At 59.8% G+C, this 16,351-nt stretch overlaps 2 protein-coding genes and 1 long non-coding RNA gene across 3 annotated transcripts in view; 2 read left to right on the top strand and 1 right to left on the bottom strand.

Annotated features, from left to right (window-relative positions):
* FGF22 (fibroblast growth factor 22) overlaps positions 1-2,802 on the bottom strand; it is a gene marked incomplete at its 5' end in the record, with an annotated part of 4,030 nt that extends 1,228 nt beyond the window's left edge. Inside the window, 2 exons of the mRNA XM_077760586.1 lie at positions 72-175; positions 2,679-2,802. Of these exons, the coding sequence (XP_077616712.1) occupies positions 72-175; positions 2,679-2,802 (228 nt within the window). The remainder of the gene's footprint in view (positions 1-71; positions 176-2,678) is intronic.
* A 1-nt stretch (position 2,803) lies between these two features.
* LOC144228748 (uncharacterized) lies at positions 2,804-6,187 on the top strand. Its single transcript, XR_013334250.1, has 3 exons — positions 2,804-2,965; positions 3,249-4,323; positions 5,996-6,187. It is a non-coding gene; the product is annotated as an uncharacterized LOC144228748 (long non-coding RNA).
* A 992-nt stretch (positions 6,188-7,179) lies between these two features.
* The window catches only part of POLRMT (RNA polymerase mitochondrial), a 14,187-nt gene continuing 5,015 nt past the window's right edge, over positions 7,180-16,351 (top strand). Inside the window, exons 1-8 of the mRNA XM_077760635.1 lie at positions 7,180-8,018; positions 8,511-8,609; positions 10,921-11,480; positions 14,499-14,629; positions 14,733-14,925; positions 15,604-15,753; positions 15,938-16,102; positions 16,205-16,351. The exon at positions 16,205-16,351 is cut by the window's right edge and continues 4 nt beyond it. Coding sequence (XP_077616761.1) covers positions 7,931-8,018; positions 8,511-8,609; positions 10,921-11,480; positions 14,499-14,629; positions 14,733-14,925; positions 15,604-15,753; positions 15,938-16,102; positions 16,205-16,351 — 1,533 coding nt within the window. The 5' untranslated portion in view covers positions 7,180-7,930. The remainder of the gene's footprint in view (positions 8,019-8,510; positions 8,610-10,920; positions 11,481-14,498; positions 14,630-14,732; positions 14,926-15,603; positions 15,754-15,937; positions 16,103-16,204) is intronic.

Genomic DNA, 16,351 nt, shown 5'->3' with positions numbered 1-16,351 from the left:
AGCTGCTCCCCAGACACTGTCCCCCCCCCCGGACACCCTGCCCCCAGACACCACACACACTGCGCACTCACCGACCCGTAGGGATGGCCCCCGCGGTTCATGGCCACGTAGAAGCCGGTGTGCACAGCCTTGAGGGCCACAACGCCCACACGGATGGATCGGATCTCGATGATGCCTGGGGGCGGGGGTCAGTCAGGGCCCACGGGCCACCATCGGCTCACCTGTGCACTCTCCAGTCATTCATTCATTCATTCAGGTGACATTTACCAAGCACCTACTGTGTGCTTGGTCCTGTGCTGGGTGTGGGGACACACGGGACCACACAGGCCCTGCAGGAGCACCCCAAAGATGTGGGGGTGACTGAGGGACGGGAAGAACGCTCGAGCCAGTGTGAAGGCTCAAGGCAGGACTGGGCCTGCCAAGTGGGAGGAAGTCAGCGAGGCAGGGCTGGCCTTTCTCAGGAGGGCACTGAGTTAGGTCAAGTTTGAGAAAACCAACCCAGAGGAGGCAGGGGACGGCCAGGGCAAGCCATGATGTCAGGACAAGTGACGGACGTGGTGCATGTCAACCCCCAAATTGGCCTCCTGCCCCGTCTTCCATGGTTACGGGGAGACGACTCCAGATGGGAGGCGTGGTCCAGATAAAGGCCTGGAGGCGGGGCACGGGGTGTCCGTAGCATATGTGCTCAACTCCGTGAGCACAGCACTGATACCGCTTGAGCGCCAACCGTATGGCCAGCACTGTATGCACCACACCACGCCCACACATCAACCCCGGGTGGGAGGTGCCTCCTGTGCCACTTCCTAGAGAGGGAAACCGAGCCTAGGAAGTGGCAGAGCCAGCTTTGGGCTGGCACTGGGTGGCAGTTTTGGGCCTGCAGATGGGTGACCCTGGATGAGCCCTGCCCCACTCTGAGCTGCTGTCTAGTGAGGTAGAACTGTGGGATGAGCAGCTGCCTACACCCTTGACCTGTGTACTGGGCCCCAATCTGGAGTCAAGGTCCTGCCCTCTGGTCTTCAGCCTGGACTTGGATGCCTGAGGTGATGGGGAGCTCACTCCGTGTCGCATGGGGCCTGTGTTCCTCCTGTTTCCTCTGTCAGGAAGGAAAGTGGTCCTTGTCCCTGCTGACGTCCTCCCACCTGGCAGGGCCAGGGTGAGCCTTCCCTCTGGCTCGAGTGTGCTTCCTGCCTCTTGGTCACCCCACATCTCTGGGGTGTTCCAACAGGGTCTGTGTGGTCCCATGTGTCACCATGCCAGCTTCTTCTCTCTATATGAGAGTCAACTCAAGCCCATCTCCTTGGAGAGGCCCCAGACCTCTCAGATAAAGCTGCCACCCAGTCATTTCCTGGACATCACCCTGTTTTCATTTTCTTTGCCCCCTCCGTGGCCTCCTGTGAAACTACCATATTAGCTGTCCACTTGTTTTACTGCTTTATTCTCTGCTGTGGGAACCCCACGAAGGTGGGCTGTTCTGATCACTGTTATGTCCCCTGTGCCCAAGGCAGCATACAATAGGTACCCAATTAATAACCACGGAATTAATGAAGGAGAGAAGAGCTCCAACTCCCCCCTCCCCCTTCGCCCCCCTCCCATGGAGCCATCAACCGTGTCACCGCCACTGCTGCCCAGATGGGAAAGTGCGGCTCAGACAGAAGCAGTCACCGCGCCAGTCACCCGGCAGATCCACGCCCCACACGCACCCTGAAGCCACCCTGCCTGCCCGTGCCCACCACTGATCGACGGGCCCAGCCAGTCCCCCTGTCATCGCCATGTCCAGTGAACCTAATGAGAGCCTTGGGAGCCCGATGAAAGCAACTGGAAGGGCAGGGGGTGATTATCCCTAATGGTGGTGATTCAGGCAGTGGCCAGTGATTAGCCACCCCCCCCCCACCCCATTCCCTGACCTGGGCCTCAGAGCTCTCCGGAGACTGAGTCAGGCCCGTGGGGTCACTGTTCTAGGTCCCCAGCTATCTCTGGCTCCTGCTTCGCTTTGCCCCACACATTTTTCCTCTTCCCTCACGCATTCCACAAACACTGAGTGCCTACCGTTTGCTGAGCAGGGCATCAGGGACGGTGACTCCAACTTGACAAGGTTCTGGGCATTGAGGAGCCCCAGCAACACCCCCGACCCCACCCCAGCAGTGTGACCCTAGCAAGGTCATTTCCCCTCTCTGTGCCTCGGTTTCCTCATCTACCAGAAGGGTGTCTAGGAAGAAATAGAGGGGTCCCTAACTCAGGCAGGTCCTGAGTTTGGATTTGCAGTGTGGGGAGTCCAGAGTCCAGACCCCAGCTCTGTCTCTACTGCATTATTTTAACTGCCCCCCCCCCTCCCGGGGCTCTTCCAGGAGCAGCAGTCACCCTTCTTTAAATGGGCCCAGTGACCCCAGCCCCAACCATTCTGCAAAGACCTGTCTGTGCTGCTGAGCCAGGCCGAGAACCAGGAGCTTCCTCGGTGACCTTTACTTTAACTGTCCAACCCTCCCACCGTGTGGGCTGGGCCCATTTCACAGTCGAGAATGCTGAGGTTCCGGACGGGAAGCGACTTGGCCAACAGCACACAGCCAGAGGAGCCTCTGGGTCGCTCCCACGCGCGCTAGAGGGCCCGGCTCATCGTCACTGTCACGCCGCCCTGTTGGTACTGCCGGCCTGTCTGCCCTGCGCCCCCTGCCCGGACTCACTGTCAGCGCCGTGACGCCAGCGGGTGCCCTGCACGCGGCCGCTGGGGTCCACGCGCAGGAAGAAGTGGGTGGAGGAGAAGAGGCGCCTCCAGCGCACGTCGCCCTCCAGGTGTGGGTAGCNGTGGGTCCCCGGGCAGGGGCTGCGGGGGTGTGGGTGTGAGAGGGGCGCGCCTGCAGAGACGAGGAGGGAGACAGCACGGGGAGAGACAGACGGAGCTGCAGAGACGGAGACTGAGGCACACGAGGGAAGGCAGCCGAGAGAGACGGACAGGCGGCGCGGGCGATCTGTGAGACACCGGGAGAAACGGGGGTCAGAGGCCGGGAGGGGAGCTCTGGCCGGCGCGCGTCAGCCAGGCCCGGGCCCTGGGCACGCCCCCAGGCCGGGCTCTGCCCATGGNTCCGGAAGGTGGCTGAGGGTGGATGGACACATGAGCCTGTCTGTAGCCGGCTGACAGGAGGCCTGGGTGGTGACCGAGGCCAGCACCCTGTCCCCTGCGTTCAGAGATGCATGTCCGAGGAGGTGGGAATGGTGTGGCTCCATTTACACCCACACCTGCTCCTCATACACAGACACACCCAAGCCCCACTGGGAGCCGCCCTGCGCCCTGGATCCTGGGAAGAGCACAGTGAACCTTCACAGACTCAGAGCCCAGAGACGATTGACGGATGGGGAAACCAAGGCCGAGTGAGCCAGCAGCTTCCCCAAGGCCCCACACAGGCCACATCCCAGGGCTCCAGTCCCTGTCCCTCTGCTCCTATAGACCCGGTCCTGCAGCCAGGGCCCCCGCTGGCACCTTTAAATAGCACCCGGGTGAAGACAAGGTGATAAGCCTGACCTGTTGGAAGCGTAACCGGTCTGGCCAGAAGCTGGGATGCCTCCCTCCAGCTCTGGGGAATCCCTGCTCCCTCTTCCCGGCCCCAGGGGGCCCGTGCATCTCTCCAGATGGGAGAGGATGTCTCCATACTCAGAGCCCTGAGGCCAGCGCCTGAGGGACCCTGCACGATCGTATCACGTCCCCAGGCCTCAGTGTCTCTGGAAAATGGGCCAGCAAGGGAAGGCTGTAAGGACGGAACGAGGTAATCCACGACCTTGCTGGGCAGAGGGCTCATTACACAAACCTGGAATAACATCCTGTTTCCCACCAGGCAAAACTGGGTCTTCCCTTCCTGGAGTGTCCCCACCCTCCCCCCCAGGAGGACAGTCTTTGGGCTCCGTGTGCCGGGGGTGGGACCCACGCCCAGGAAGCCATCCTGCCCCGGGTGTTGATGGAGGTTAATAACAGCTTCATTGAAATACAGTTCACACATCGCACAATTCACCCACGTAAGTACACGACTCAGTGTTTTCAGTACACAGTTGTCAGCCATCACCTAGAACCTCTATCTAGTTCCAGAACATTCCATAAGCCTAAAAAGAAAGGCGGCCCCATTAGCATTCGCCTCAACTTCCCTTCCCCCAGCCCCCCCACACCCACGAGCCCCCTTCCAGTCCGGGGAGAAGCCTGTTCTGGACGTTTCAAGCACGTGGACTCACACCCCGCGTGGCCTCCCGTGTCTGGTTCCCTCCCTGAGCGTCGTGTGTTCACGTCGGGTGTGGGCGCCACGCTCCTGCTCGAGGCCGAGGGACGTGCGTGGTGGACACGTGGTATGTACCATTTACCTATCGATGGATATTTGGTTGTTTCTACCTTCTTTTTTTTTTTTTTTTTTTAGTTTAATGTGTTCATTTATTTTTGAGAGAGAGAGAGAGACAGAGTGTGTGCTGGGGAAGCACAGAGACAGAGGGAGACAGAATCCAAAGCAGCTCCGGGCTCTGAGCTGTCAGCACAGAGCCTGATGTGGGGCTCGAACTCACGGAGCTGTGAGAGCATGACCTGAGCTGAAGTTGGACGCTTAGCCGACTGAGCCACCCAGGCGCCCCATTGGTTCTTTTGGGTGCTGTGGATTACGTCCCCGTGGCCGTGGGTGTACTGGTTTGTGTGTGGATGTGTTTTCATTTCTCCTGTGTATATGTGTCGTAGAATTAGTGGGTCATATAATAATTCTATGTTTAGTTTTTTTGAGGAACTGCCAGACTGTTTTCCACGGTGGCTGCCCCATCTTATGTCCCACCAGCCGTGCGGAGGGTTCTGATTTCTACACATCCTCTTGATGCTGGCGGTTGACCATTGTTTTGATTACAGCCATCTTAGGCGGGGGCAGAGTGGTGTCTCACTGCGGTGTTTTGAAAGACCTCAGAGCTACAGAAAAGTTGTAAACCAGTGCAGGGAGCACCGTGTTCCTGCCTTCCCCAGTTCTCTATCTTCTTTCTGCTCCCCGTCAACAGGAGAGTGGGTACATCCACGTAGCATATATGCCCTGGGGATTCTCTACCCCAGAAACACCACAATGTGGATGGACTTGAGCAGAAGCAGCCTGACCCAAGGAGGGCCGTCTGCGTCACAGTCTACAGCAGGGCACAGCCAACTATGGGGCTGGGGCGAGGCACCAGGACGGGGGTGTCACTCTTGGGGCCAGCGCCAGAGATCGTGAGGCGGTTTTAGGTGCTGCGCAGTTTTTTGGAACACCCATGTGTTTAGTTTGTGGAAACTGAGCTATATTCTTGACCTGTGCATTGTTGACATTATGCCTCAAAACACACACACACACACACACACGTAATCTTTTTATGTAAGTCAGTATTTGAGAATAAGCCACAGAGATGGTGCCACTTACCCTCTAAACATGTGGCTGTATCTTCCAAAGGCAAGGTTATCTGTCGTAACCAAGCTGCAATTTAATCCACCATCCACGCTCAGATGGCCTCTGTTGTCACCACAGTGTCCTTCAGTAGTTTTTTTTTTTTTTCCCCTGATCACAAACCCAGGGTAGTCTCTGATCAGCTGATTAATGATCCCCAAAGATAGGTCCATGTTCTCACCCCAGGCAGCTGTGAATTTTACCTCATTTGGGAAAAGAGTCTTGGCAGGTACAGTTAAACCGTCCTTGTGGGCCCCAAATACAGTCACACGTGTCCTTATAAGAGAAATATCAGAGTGAAATTTGACATAGACACAGAGGAGGCCGCGTGGCCACAGAGGCAGAGGCTGGAGGGGCTCGGCCGCAGGCCAAGGGGCGCCTGGAGCCCTCAGAAGCTGGAGGAGGTAGAAAGGACCCCCTCCTCCGGAGCCTCCAGGGGGAGCACGGCCCCGCCCCACTTTTATTTCAGCCCACAGCTCCTGATTTTGACCCTCCGGTCTCCAGAAAGGTGAGAATAACTTTCTGTTGTTGAAAGTCCACACAGCCCCAGGGATCTGATACCATCTCCTTTCATCTAGAGATCCCGGCCTTTCTCTACCTTTCTCAACACGGACACAACCCAGGTTCATCTGAACATCTCATGGCATGAATCAGACAAAACATTCTGGGTCTGAACCCGGCATAAGCAAACAGCTTCTGAAACACGGTGTTGCCCAAATTCCAACCTCTGACGCTGTGTTCCCTGTTTAATTACATCTGTCTCCACCTGTCTTCTGTGTTAATTTGTATTTTTCTTACTTAAGTTTTACAAGGAAAATTGATGTCACCATCAGGAGTGGAAAGCCAGAACCATACGCAGACATAATGACGATAAGCCATAAAAAGAAACACTTTGAGGAGATGACCATGTGACACATTCCCAGACCGATAGGATCACAGCCAGAGAGCTGAGGTAGGAGTCAGATATAGGGAGTGCTCAGTGAGACCTCCCATGCTTGAGTGGGAGCAGAAAGAACTTTCTCACTGCTAAGTTACCAGACCCTGGCTCCAGGGCAAATACTGGTTTAGGGCATCTGATGCCCCATTGAATAGAAGAGAAGACTGAGGTGTGAAGAAAGGCACACAAATTCCAAAGTCTGGGCTTCCAGCCAGGTTCCTGGCTCTGCCAGACTGAGGGGGCTCGAGGGGGTGTCTCTAGGTCTTGGGGAGACCAGGTCTAACTGATTCAGCCCCCCAGGGCCAGGAAGGCCATCCCAGGTGTGAGTCAAATCTGAGGCCGAGGCCCCTGGGGCATCTTGGAGTGGGTTGGGGCAGGTTTGAGAGGACGCGGCTGTCTGTTGAAAACATTCCCAGCCGGTGGAATCATAACGCACAGGCCCGCGTGGGCAGCTGCGGCTGGAATGTGCTTTCAAGAGGCCGCCAGGCTGAGGAGACTGGCCCTCCTAGAGCACAGGTCCAGCTTCCACTCTGGGCTAATGGAGTAACCAACTCCAGGGGCAGGTGACAGCTTGAGCTGAAGTACATAAGGCCCACTGGCCTGGCCCCTATGAATTCCTCCAGCTTTGACTTTGCTTCTTCGTCCTAACCCCCACTCTGCTCAATTGTCTCCAGCTACCCACAGTTGACTCTGCCTCAGGGCCTTTGCACTTGCTGTGAACTCTGCCTGGAACACAGTTACCCCAGACAGTCTTAGTCTCATCCTTCCATGGCAGCTGATGCTCCCCTCCCCCGCCTCAGTTTCCCCAGCACCTTCCTGGTCTGATTCTAAAGCTCTGGCTCTGACTACTCGCAAATGGGACCACCCTGAAGATCAGGGCTGGGAACCTCCAGGCTCCAGGCTCATTCCATTCGTCATCAAATCAATTTAGTAAGTTGGTCTGCTTTTCGCGCCCGGCTCTGCTCCTGTCCTTGGGGCTGCAGGGAGTGGACGAGGGAGACGTCCTGGAAACGACGGACCAGCTGCCTCTGTTCTGGGGCTGGGAGTCAGACCGGGCTCTGCCTTCGCTGCGGTCTCCCTAATGTTGTGGCAACTTGCTCGACCTCCCCCAGCCTCAACTTCCTCTGCAATAAACTGGGGCTAGTCATAGTTGACGCTCCAAAGTCGAAGTTGGAGCAATGAAGATCGCAGACAGGAATCTCTAAATGGCAGAACGCTGTCCTAATTATTTGGAGGTCATTCCTTTAAAACAACAAACAACAAACAACAAACCAGCCTGGGTTCCTGGCCCTCCCAAAGGTAGCTTGGAGTCACCCCGGTTACCCTAGCAACGGTTCTGTCCCGCCCCTCCTTGACGGAAGGGTGAGCCAATTAGAGGGCTCCGTCGACGCATGCCTCGGAGCCTCCGGGACCCCGCTGCTCCCTGGGAATTGTGGTTCCGGCTGCCTCCTCTGGCCGTCCGGTTCCCTCACAGCCGCCGTAGCCTCTGGAACTACAACTCCCGGCAGGCGCAGGCGGCGCAGGCGCGGTGTGGGCGGTGCGAGCAGCGCGGACGGCGCGGCGGTCGGCGTGCGAAATGTCGGCGCTGCGCTGGGGCCGCGGCGCGTCGGGTCTCCGGAGGGTCTTCTGGCGTGCGGGCCGCCCCGGCCTCCTGGCCGAGGAAGGTAACGTGGGGGAGGCCCGGGGGCGACACCGCTGCCGCTGCCCCCCTCCCTGCGGCCGTGACCTTTAGGCCTTTAGGTGCCCCTTGCCCTGTGTAGTTCTGGGGAACCCCCTGACTGGACCCCGCTTTCACTCGCCCGTGGGCCGTTCCCCCGACGGAGATCGGCACGGCGCTCTGACGCTTGACCCTTGGCTTCCCTTTGAGCCCCCTGACCCGACTTCGGGCCCTTGATCTTTGAACTCTCCCAGCACCTTTAGTTGGAGGACCCCTTCGCGTTCAATCCCACGCCCAAATTTTCTTAGCTGTGAGCCCCCCTTCACCTTTGACCTCTTGGATTCTTTCCAATGGGAGGCCCGTGACCACTGAAGGTTTCCTGTTAATTCAGGGCTCTTTTGCCCCAGGGTCCTGCGATTTCTGTCCACAGGAGGCCCTCCCAGGCCCCCAGGCCGCGGGCCTCCTTCTGCCTCCTTCAGCCTCTCTCTCTTGCCCACAGGGGCCCGCAGCGGTGTCTGGGGCCGCAGAAGGAGCCTGTCCGCCAGCCCCTGTGAGCAAGACCGCCAGAAGGACTGGGGCCATGCGGAGCTGCTGGAGGGTGAGCCCGGACCCCCAAGGCTCGGGGCCTGCAGCCCTTCCTCTCTGTCCCCTCCCAGCCTCAGGCACTCTGCTGGGGGTCACCTGCCCATTCCTCACAGGGACCCGACGACAAGTGCTGTCATTCTGCAAAGCAGGGTACCTGAACGGTTTCCCTCCCCTCCGTGTCCTCGGGCGGGTGGTGACAGGAAGCATGTGCGTACACAGAGAGCCGTGCTCCCCCCTTCCTGAGCCTGGCAGGCGCTCCTACTTCCCGTGTGAGGCGGTTGAGGCCCAGCGTGGTAGCTGGCGAGGCTGCACGAACTGCTCGTCAGAGTCAGGGTTCGAACCCTGAACTGAGACACATTCCGTGGCTTTCTGGGCACAGGCGCCTGCGGCGTCCAGTCGGGGTCCTGCCGTCCTCACAGCGTGGGAAGGATGGCCCAGTCCTGGCCTGGCACGGGGAGGTGGGGGCATGTGTCACCTGTCACTGCAGCCTCTGGACCGTGGCCACTGCCTCACGTCTCCAGTGTGAGTCTGAGAAGGAAACCGTTATTTGAGGAAACTCTAGACATAGAGAAGTAGAGCACCGTCATCCCCAGCAGCTACCTTCTTTAATTCCTCGCTCACCACCTCGGTATCTTAAAGGAAAGCCCGGGTATCATACCTTCAATGGAGGAAGGTCCTGGAAGTCTGACTCACATTACATCACTCTCCANCGGTCAAATATCTCTGTGGCCTTTGCCTTGTCAGCCAAAGGCGCTGTGGCCCCCGCAGGGAGAAAAGTGTGTGCACGGCCACATTGTGTCGGCCTCACCTCCTCCACAGACCTGTGTATCCCAACCACGCGTCCCACGTGTTGGCTCCTGTGAGGGCCACGGCCGCCCTGTCCGTTGAGTCTTCACTGGGCCCCCGCTGTGTGAGGCTGACCCTGCTGTCAGGCGACATTCCCGCCGGCGAGGCCGGACACAGGGCGGACGGCTGCCCTCGGACGCCTACGAACTAAACTCCGTCCGTAACCCCAGACCCTAGTCACTTGTGGACACGTGCAGCGAGTACCGGAGTTGCCGCTGTCCCGTCCCAGCCGGGATTGGAGCGCGCGACACCGGCCTCTTGTAGCGCGTCCTTCTCGAGGTTTGTTTAGGGCCACGTTTTTGCATTTTGGGGGTTTTTGTTGGTGATTTTGCTGTTTAACGTGGCCTCCAAGCGTAGTACCAAGGTGTTTTCCAGTGTCCTAAACTTGAGAAGGCTGTGATGTGCCTTTGGGGGAAAATACACGTTCGGGGTTTTATATTTTTAACGTTTACTTGATTGATTTGAGAGAGACAGAGACGGGGAGAGAGAGAGAGACACACACACACAGAATCCCAAGCAGGCTCCACACTGTCCGCACAGAGCCCGACACAGGGCTCGAACTCACAAGCCAGGAGATCATGACCTGGGCCAAAATCTAGAGTCCAGACGCGTCACCGACTGCTTCAGCCAGGCGCCCCAAAGGTACGTGTTCGTATACACTTACAGCGCTGTTGGCTCTGGGCTCAGTGTTCACAGATTAACAATATATGTGAAATAAGGCATCTTAAACACAGGGACATGGAAGAAGGTTACGTGTTGATCGGTCGGGGACTGCCGTGATCTGTGAAGTCGCTGTGACGCAGGGCTGGCCACCTGGCTCTGCAGGAAACTCCGGTCATACTGATCATAGCGATCAGGAATAGCATGTGCAGAGGCCCTGAGGCCATTGTGGCTGCAGCGCAGTGAGCAGCGCGGGGGAGAGTCGGGGGAGGGGCCCCCAGGCACCAGGTTGGATTTTGAGTCTGAAGCACACCCCTGAGGGTGTGCAGACAGGTTGGATGTAGAGGGAGAGAGACGTAGACGACCCTAGGGGTTTTGGCTGAGCGCCTGCAAGGACCATGATGACAGTGACCTGGAGGAGCAGATTTTGGGAAGTTGAGTCAGGGAGGCTGTGCTGAATGAGTGGGTGGGGGCCCTGAAGATTGGGGGACATCCAGCACTGAGGCCTCGAGGGGCGCCTGGGGGACTCAGTTGAGCGTCCGACTTCGGCTCAGATGATGATCTCACAGTTTGTGGGTTCGAGCCCCGCGTCGGGCTCTGTGCTGACATCTCGGAGCCTGGAGCTGCTTCAGATTCTGTGTCTCCCTCTCTCTCTGCCCCTCCCCCGCTCATACTCTGTCTNAGTAAAAAAAAAAAAAAAAAAAAGAACCAAGGCCCTGAGAGCTGGCGGGACCAGCTGCTCCCCGGGGCTGCAGGGTCTGGAGAGGTTGGTGCTCTCACGGGGGTCCCCCTGACATCCTCGCCCTTTGCCCCCACAGTGCTCGAAGCGCGAGTACGACAGCTGCAGGCCGAGTGTGTGTCGGAGGTGACCGTGAAGAGGGTCGGCCAGGCTCGACTCCCAGAAGCGGGCGGCTTCCAGCCACGCAGGAAGGCCCAGAAAGGGGGCGAGGGCACCGGCTGCTGGGCGCAGAAACTGGACCAGGACAAGTGGACGCTGCAGGGGCGCAANCAGGAGCCGGCCTGTGAGCACCGGCTGCGGAGGGTGCCCCAGCTGCTGAGCGCCCCCCTGGCGGAGCGCCTGCTGCGCTGGGAGCAGGGCACCCCCAGGAGCCCGTGGGAGGAGCAGCTGGAGCGGCTGCTGCAGGAGGCCCCGCGGAAGCTGGGCTGCGAGGCCGAGCAGGCCCACCAGGCGCAGGGCCCCTCCGTGCGGCTGGAGACCCAGCAGCAGAGGCTCCTGGCCTTCCTGGAGTGCTGCGTGCTCTCGGGCCACTTGCCTCTTGCCCACCACGTGCTGGTCACCTGCCACGGGAGGTGGCGGCAGCAGCGGACGCTCACGCTGGCCATGTACAACACCGTGATGCTCGGCTGGGCGCGCGAGGTGAGTGCTGGCCCTGGGGGCGGGGTGTAATCCGAAGCAGCTCCAGGCTCTCGGCTGTCAGCACAGAGCCCAGCGCGGGGCTTGAACTCATTAACCGTGAGATCATGACCTGAGCCGAAGTCGGATGCTCAACTGACTGAGCCCCCCCAGGCCTCCCCGCAAACGGTTTCGTGCCTTTCCTTCTGGACGCCTTGACTGGGGCCTCTGTTCTCACCTGGTGTGAGGGGTCCTTTGGGCTCCAAGGAAGCCTCCAGACCCTTGTCTGGACAGTGACTTTGCTACTTCTGGTGGGGCTTCCTGGTGGGCGTTAGGTTAGAGCTTCTCAATCCTTTTTCTCACGTGGGCGTTCGTTCGCGGCCACGTGGTTCCCTACAGGCTCTGCTCCAGCCGTGCCCTGTGTCTTTCCAAGTAGTTTAATTTCCCTTGTGGTGTTCTTGGCTGGTCGTTCAAGTATTCTTCACGTGTCTGCGCAGGGGAGCAGCTCCCCACCCCCTCCCTGTGCATCTGCAGCCCTGGTTGGAGACCCGCGGGGAAGGGTTGGCGCTCAGACCCAAGCCGGACACCGGTGTGCGGGGACCGAGGCTGTGGCTCGTGAGGGAGGGCTGTGGTGGGGACGGACCGGCCTCACCCGAGGACTGAACAGCAGGCCCAGGGGCCACCATCGTTTTGACCTCAGCATTGGCCCGTGTTGTGACGTGAGGTGACGTGGAGATGCCTGGTCCCCACAGGTGGCAGTCAATTCATCACCGGGTCGTGCGCTAGGTTCAGGGAGTGAGTGAAGACCAGAAGGCGGTGGTCTCCCACCCAAGGTCACAAGCCCTCCAGGCCCCGCCGCCGAGAGCCCGTGGCAGCCGGGTGTTTCTGCCGCTGGCACCTGCGCAAGCTCCCTGCGCTTGCTTGGACAGATGACCAAACCCTGGGTGGCTTAAAGTGACAGAGAGTTATCGTCTCAGTCCCGTCTCAAAGTGGGACGCGGCCACGCCCGCTCCGGAGGCTCTGGGGACGTCCTTCCTGCCTCTTCCTGCTCCCGCAGCCCCTGTCGTCACACTCCTCACGCGGCCTCCTCCGAACCCCTTCCGTTAGCAAAGCTCCTGTTTCCGACCCGGGCCTTGGTCTGAGGCTCCGAGTAGGCGGGGGCTTGGGGGCGGCACTAACCCCCAGGCCTGCCCTTCTGCGCTGCACGGAACACACGGCTCTGCAGCGGCACAGACCTCCCTCCGGGGCCCCGGCTCGTGCGGCAGAACCTGGGGTCACGAGGGCGCTGTGCTGCGAGTGTCCGCAAGGCGGGCGGACATTCCCGATCTCCTTGACTTGATAAACGAACAAGGTCTACGGCGAGTGTCACGTGATCGCGGCCGAGCCAGTGGGTCTCTGTGGGATTGGGTGATCGTCGCCCATGCTCGATGCTTGGTGTCTGGCCACTGCGTTTAGCAGAAATTAGTGATTTTTCAGAATGTTCGCACTGGTGTATTTTTCTGTCCCTTCAAAGCACCTGTGCACAGTCCTTTGCTTTTCCATCCAAGAGCGAGCTTAGGAGTGGTTTGCTTCCTTCTGGGCCAGGCTGCCTGCAGACAGCCTTTCTTCTGCTGCCTCGTTGCCAGTTACGTTAAACACAGCCCAAGACAAGAGTTCGTCAGTACTGTGCTGGAGTCGGCATCTGTGCGAGCTCCCACAGCAGCCGGCCCCCACGCAGAAGAAAGTTGAAAAGAAAGGGGGTACAAAGAAGCTCATTACGGTGGAAGTCGAGAAGGAAATCATCGAGAAGCACAAGCGAGGAATGCGAGTGGCCGGAATCGTGCAAGATTTTATGAGAAGTCTGCGCCTGTACCTTGTCTGCAGAGGAGGCAGGGAGGCAGAGAAAAGGCGGGGGACCCCTTGCTTCAGATTACGTTAGGGAGATGTGTAAAACGTGGGAAACAATGCAAAAGTTTGTAGAAAAGCACCACCCGAATAAGGCTGTAGCAATGCGAGCAGCAACTGTGTTTAACGACAACACAGCGTCCCATTTCCGCGAAACCCTCAGGAAGCGAAGCAAGTGTCCCTGGAGAGGCTCCCTGTTAAAGCGGCAGGGAGAGGGGAAGATTGCGTCGGGCCGAGAGACGGCAGCGACTCCCTCAGCGTCACTGGACTCCTCAGTCACCCTCTCTCTGGTCCCCTCACACCCGGGGGAGGGTCTCAAAAATAAGTGCAGGTTAATGTGTTTTCCTTTATACTGAGTATTTTTTTGTTATCTTATGTTACAGTATTGTAATTATTTTTATTTATTTATTTTTATTTTCTTAACGTTTGTTTATTTTTGAGAGAGAGACAGCGCGTGAGCAGGGGAGGGTCAGAGAGAGGGAGACACAGAATCCAAAGCAGCTCCAGGCTCTGAGCTGTCAGTACAGAGCCCGTCGCGGGGCTGGAACTCCCAGACCGCGAGACCATAACCTGAGCCGAAGTCGAACGCTTAACCCACTGAGCCCCCCAGGTGCCCCTGTAGTCGTTTTTATGTGAACATGTTTGGGTTGTGAGTTTCCATTAGTTCTTATGGGGAAATTCACTTTGACGTACAAGCGTTTTGCATTTCAAGCGTGTCACAAATAATGCTCACAAGTCAAGGCTTTCCTTTCCTCCGAAATGAACGGAAGTGTGAACAGGGCCGGCCTCCAGTGGGGGGGTGGTGTCGGGGGGAGACTGACGGCCGGGGCGCCTGTGTGAGAGAGGCTGCACTCAAATCGGGGACAGGGGTTGCACTTCTGGAAATGGAGAAGAGGCAGTCCCACCCCGGAGTCGGCGGACAGACGTGGAGACACCAAGGGGCCCCTTGTAGCAAGCTGGAATTGTGCACGCTCGAGTCCACACAAGCGCCGCCCCTGTCGGGAGCCCAGACCCCGCCCGGGCCTGCCCAGGTGCCACCGAGCGCCATACTGCACTTGGCCAGCAAGCCTTTTCCTCCCTGATTTGTTGGCTGTAGAGCAAGGTCTCAAGGGACAGGCCGGCCACTCGCGGACCCTCACCCCAACTTGGTCTCCGCAGGGCTCCTTCAAAGAGCTGGTGTACGTGTTCTTCATGGTGAAAGACGCCGGCCTCACCCCAGACCTGTTGTCCTATGCGGCTGCGCTCCAGTGCATGGGACGGCTGGACCAGGACGCCAGGACCGTCCAGAGGTGGGTGGGCATCGGGCACGGGTGGGCAGCCTGGCGCTTGCTGGGGGCTGGGACCCGAGGGCCTTCGGGGCTGCCCGACCCTTAGGCGCCCTGCGCCCCCCAGGTGCCTGGACCAGATGGCCCAGGACGGGCTGCAGCTGCCGGAGATCTTCACGAGCGTGCCGCTGTGCCCGGAGGAGCAGGCTGCGCTCCTGCAGGCGGTGCGCAAGGCCCAGCCCGCCTTCAGCCCCCCACCGCGGCCCCAGCCGGAGCCCCAGGTCAACACCTCACCCCTGCTCAGGGAGATCTACGCCCAGGTGAGAGGGCCCGACACCCACAGGCAGGGCCGCGTCCTGCTGGGGGTGAGACCGCACCGCCCTGCCCTTGTGCGTCTCCCTGGTCCCGGTCCCTCCTTGCCTGTCTCTCCGAATCGCCCTTGGCGGCCACACAAGCCAGACTTGGCAAGTCCAGCCCCCACCAGGGCGCCAACGCAAAAGACTGAAGCTGGAAGGTGCCACAGCCATGCTGCTGCGCTCCCACCCTGAGGACAGAGCTGGGTGTAGACAGCCCGTGCCCAGCTGGCCTCGGGCGGCAGGTGGGCAGAGCGGGCAGTAAGGCCAGGGCTCTGTCCCCTGCTCGGTGATTAGGACCTGTGTGTGCCTCAGCGCCGTGTGTTTTGCAGTTTTCAGTTTGTCTTTGGGTGGGTCACAGATTTGCACAGTTTCCAGTTTAAACAGAAAAGCTCGCTGTCAGGGACTTGAGCCTTGTCTCCCCAGGCGATCCCCCCCCCCCCTTTGCCAGTGAGGCAGATGCTGGGCAGCTGTCACGTGCTCTTCGGCACCTCGCCACCTCCCAGCCTCTCGGAGGGACGATCTTCCGGGGACTCGAGCAGCAGATGTGATTCTGCCGGCGCGGGTGGGTGGAGGTCCTGGAAGTGCAGGCCAGCAGCTGCTCTCGCGTGGGGGGCCTGCCACCTGCCTGCCCCCCCCCCACAGGAGGACCCCGTGTCCTATCCCAAGCTGCACCTGCCTCTGCACGAGCTGAAGGCCCTCTTCCAGCAGCAGCTGCGCGTGGAGATGGCCACCACCGTCAGCGTGGAGTCGGTGGAGAAGCCCAAGCTGCTGACCACGGAGGTCCTGCAGGCGGTAAGGAGCCCGCTGCCGATCGCAGCCCCGCGCGTGTGGGAGGTGGGCTGGCCGCCCGCGTGGGGCGGCCCGTGGGGTCGCCCACTGCTGCCGGGAGAGTGAGAGGCCCTCCTCTGGGGTGTACCCCCCACTCCCCGGGGGGCCGGGGCCCCGAGGGGTGGTGACACCCGCGTCCCCCCCCCAGAGGAACACCCTGAAGCGGCTGCGTGCTGTGTGGGAGGAGGCGCTGTGCGCAGGGCTGCAGGAGATGAAGGCCAGCGAGGCCCACGCCGCCCGCGCCGGCCGCCCCACGCTCTTCCCCTACCTGTGCCTGCTCACCGAGGAGGAGCTCGCCCAGCTGCTGCTGCAGGTGGGCCCTGGACCGGCATGGGGCGGGGGCCGGGGCACGGGGGGGGGGGCTCTGNCGGGGGGTGGGGCTCTGGGCAGCCTGGGCTCACTGTGCTGCCCGCAGACCCTGCAGGTGCTGCCCCCGCAGGGAGAGTCGCTCCTCTCGCTGGCACAGCAGCTGGGCCTGCGCGTCTTCAACCGGCACGCGGTGCAGAAGCAGCAGCTCCGTCACGTGCAGGCGCTCCAGCAGCGCTACTACCAGTACCTGCAC

The sequence above is a fragment of the Crocuta crocuta genome, unplaced genomic scaffold, assembly GCF_008692635.1.
Source record: "Crocuta crocuta isolate KB4526 unplaced genomic scaffold, BGI_CrCroc_1.0 scaffold443, whole genome shotgun sequence".
Classification (NCBI taxonomy): domain Eukaryota; kingdom Metazoa; phylum Chordata; class Mammalia; order Carnivora; family Hyaenidae; genus Crocuta; species Crocuta crocuta.
The sequence above is the reverse complement of the archived record's forward strand: the minus strand, read 5'-3'. Positions and strand labels throughout refer to the sequence as shown.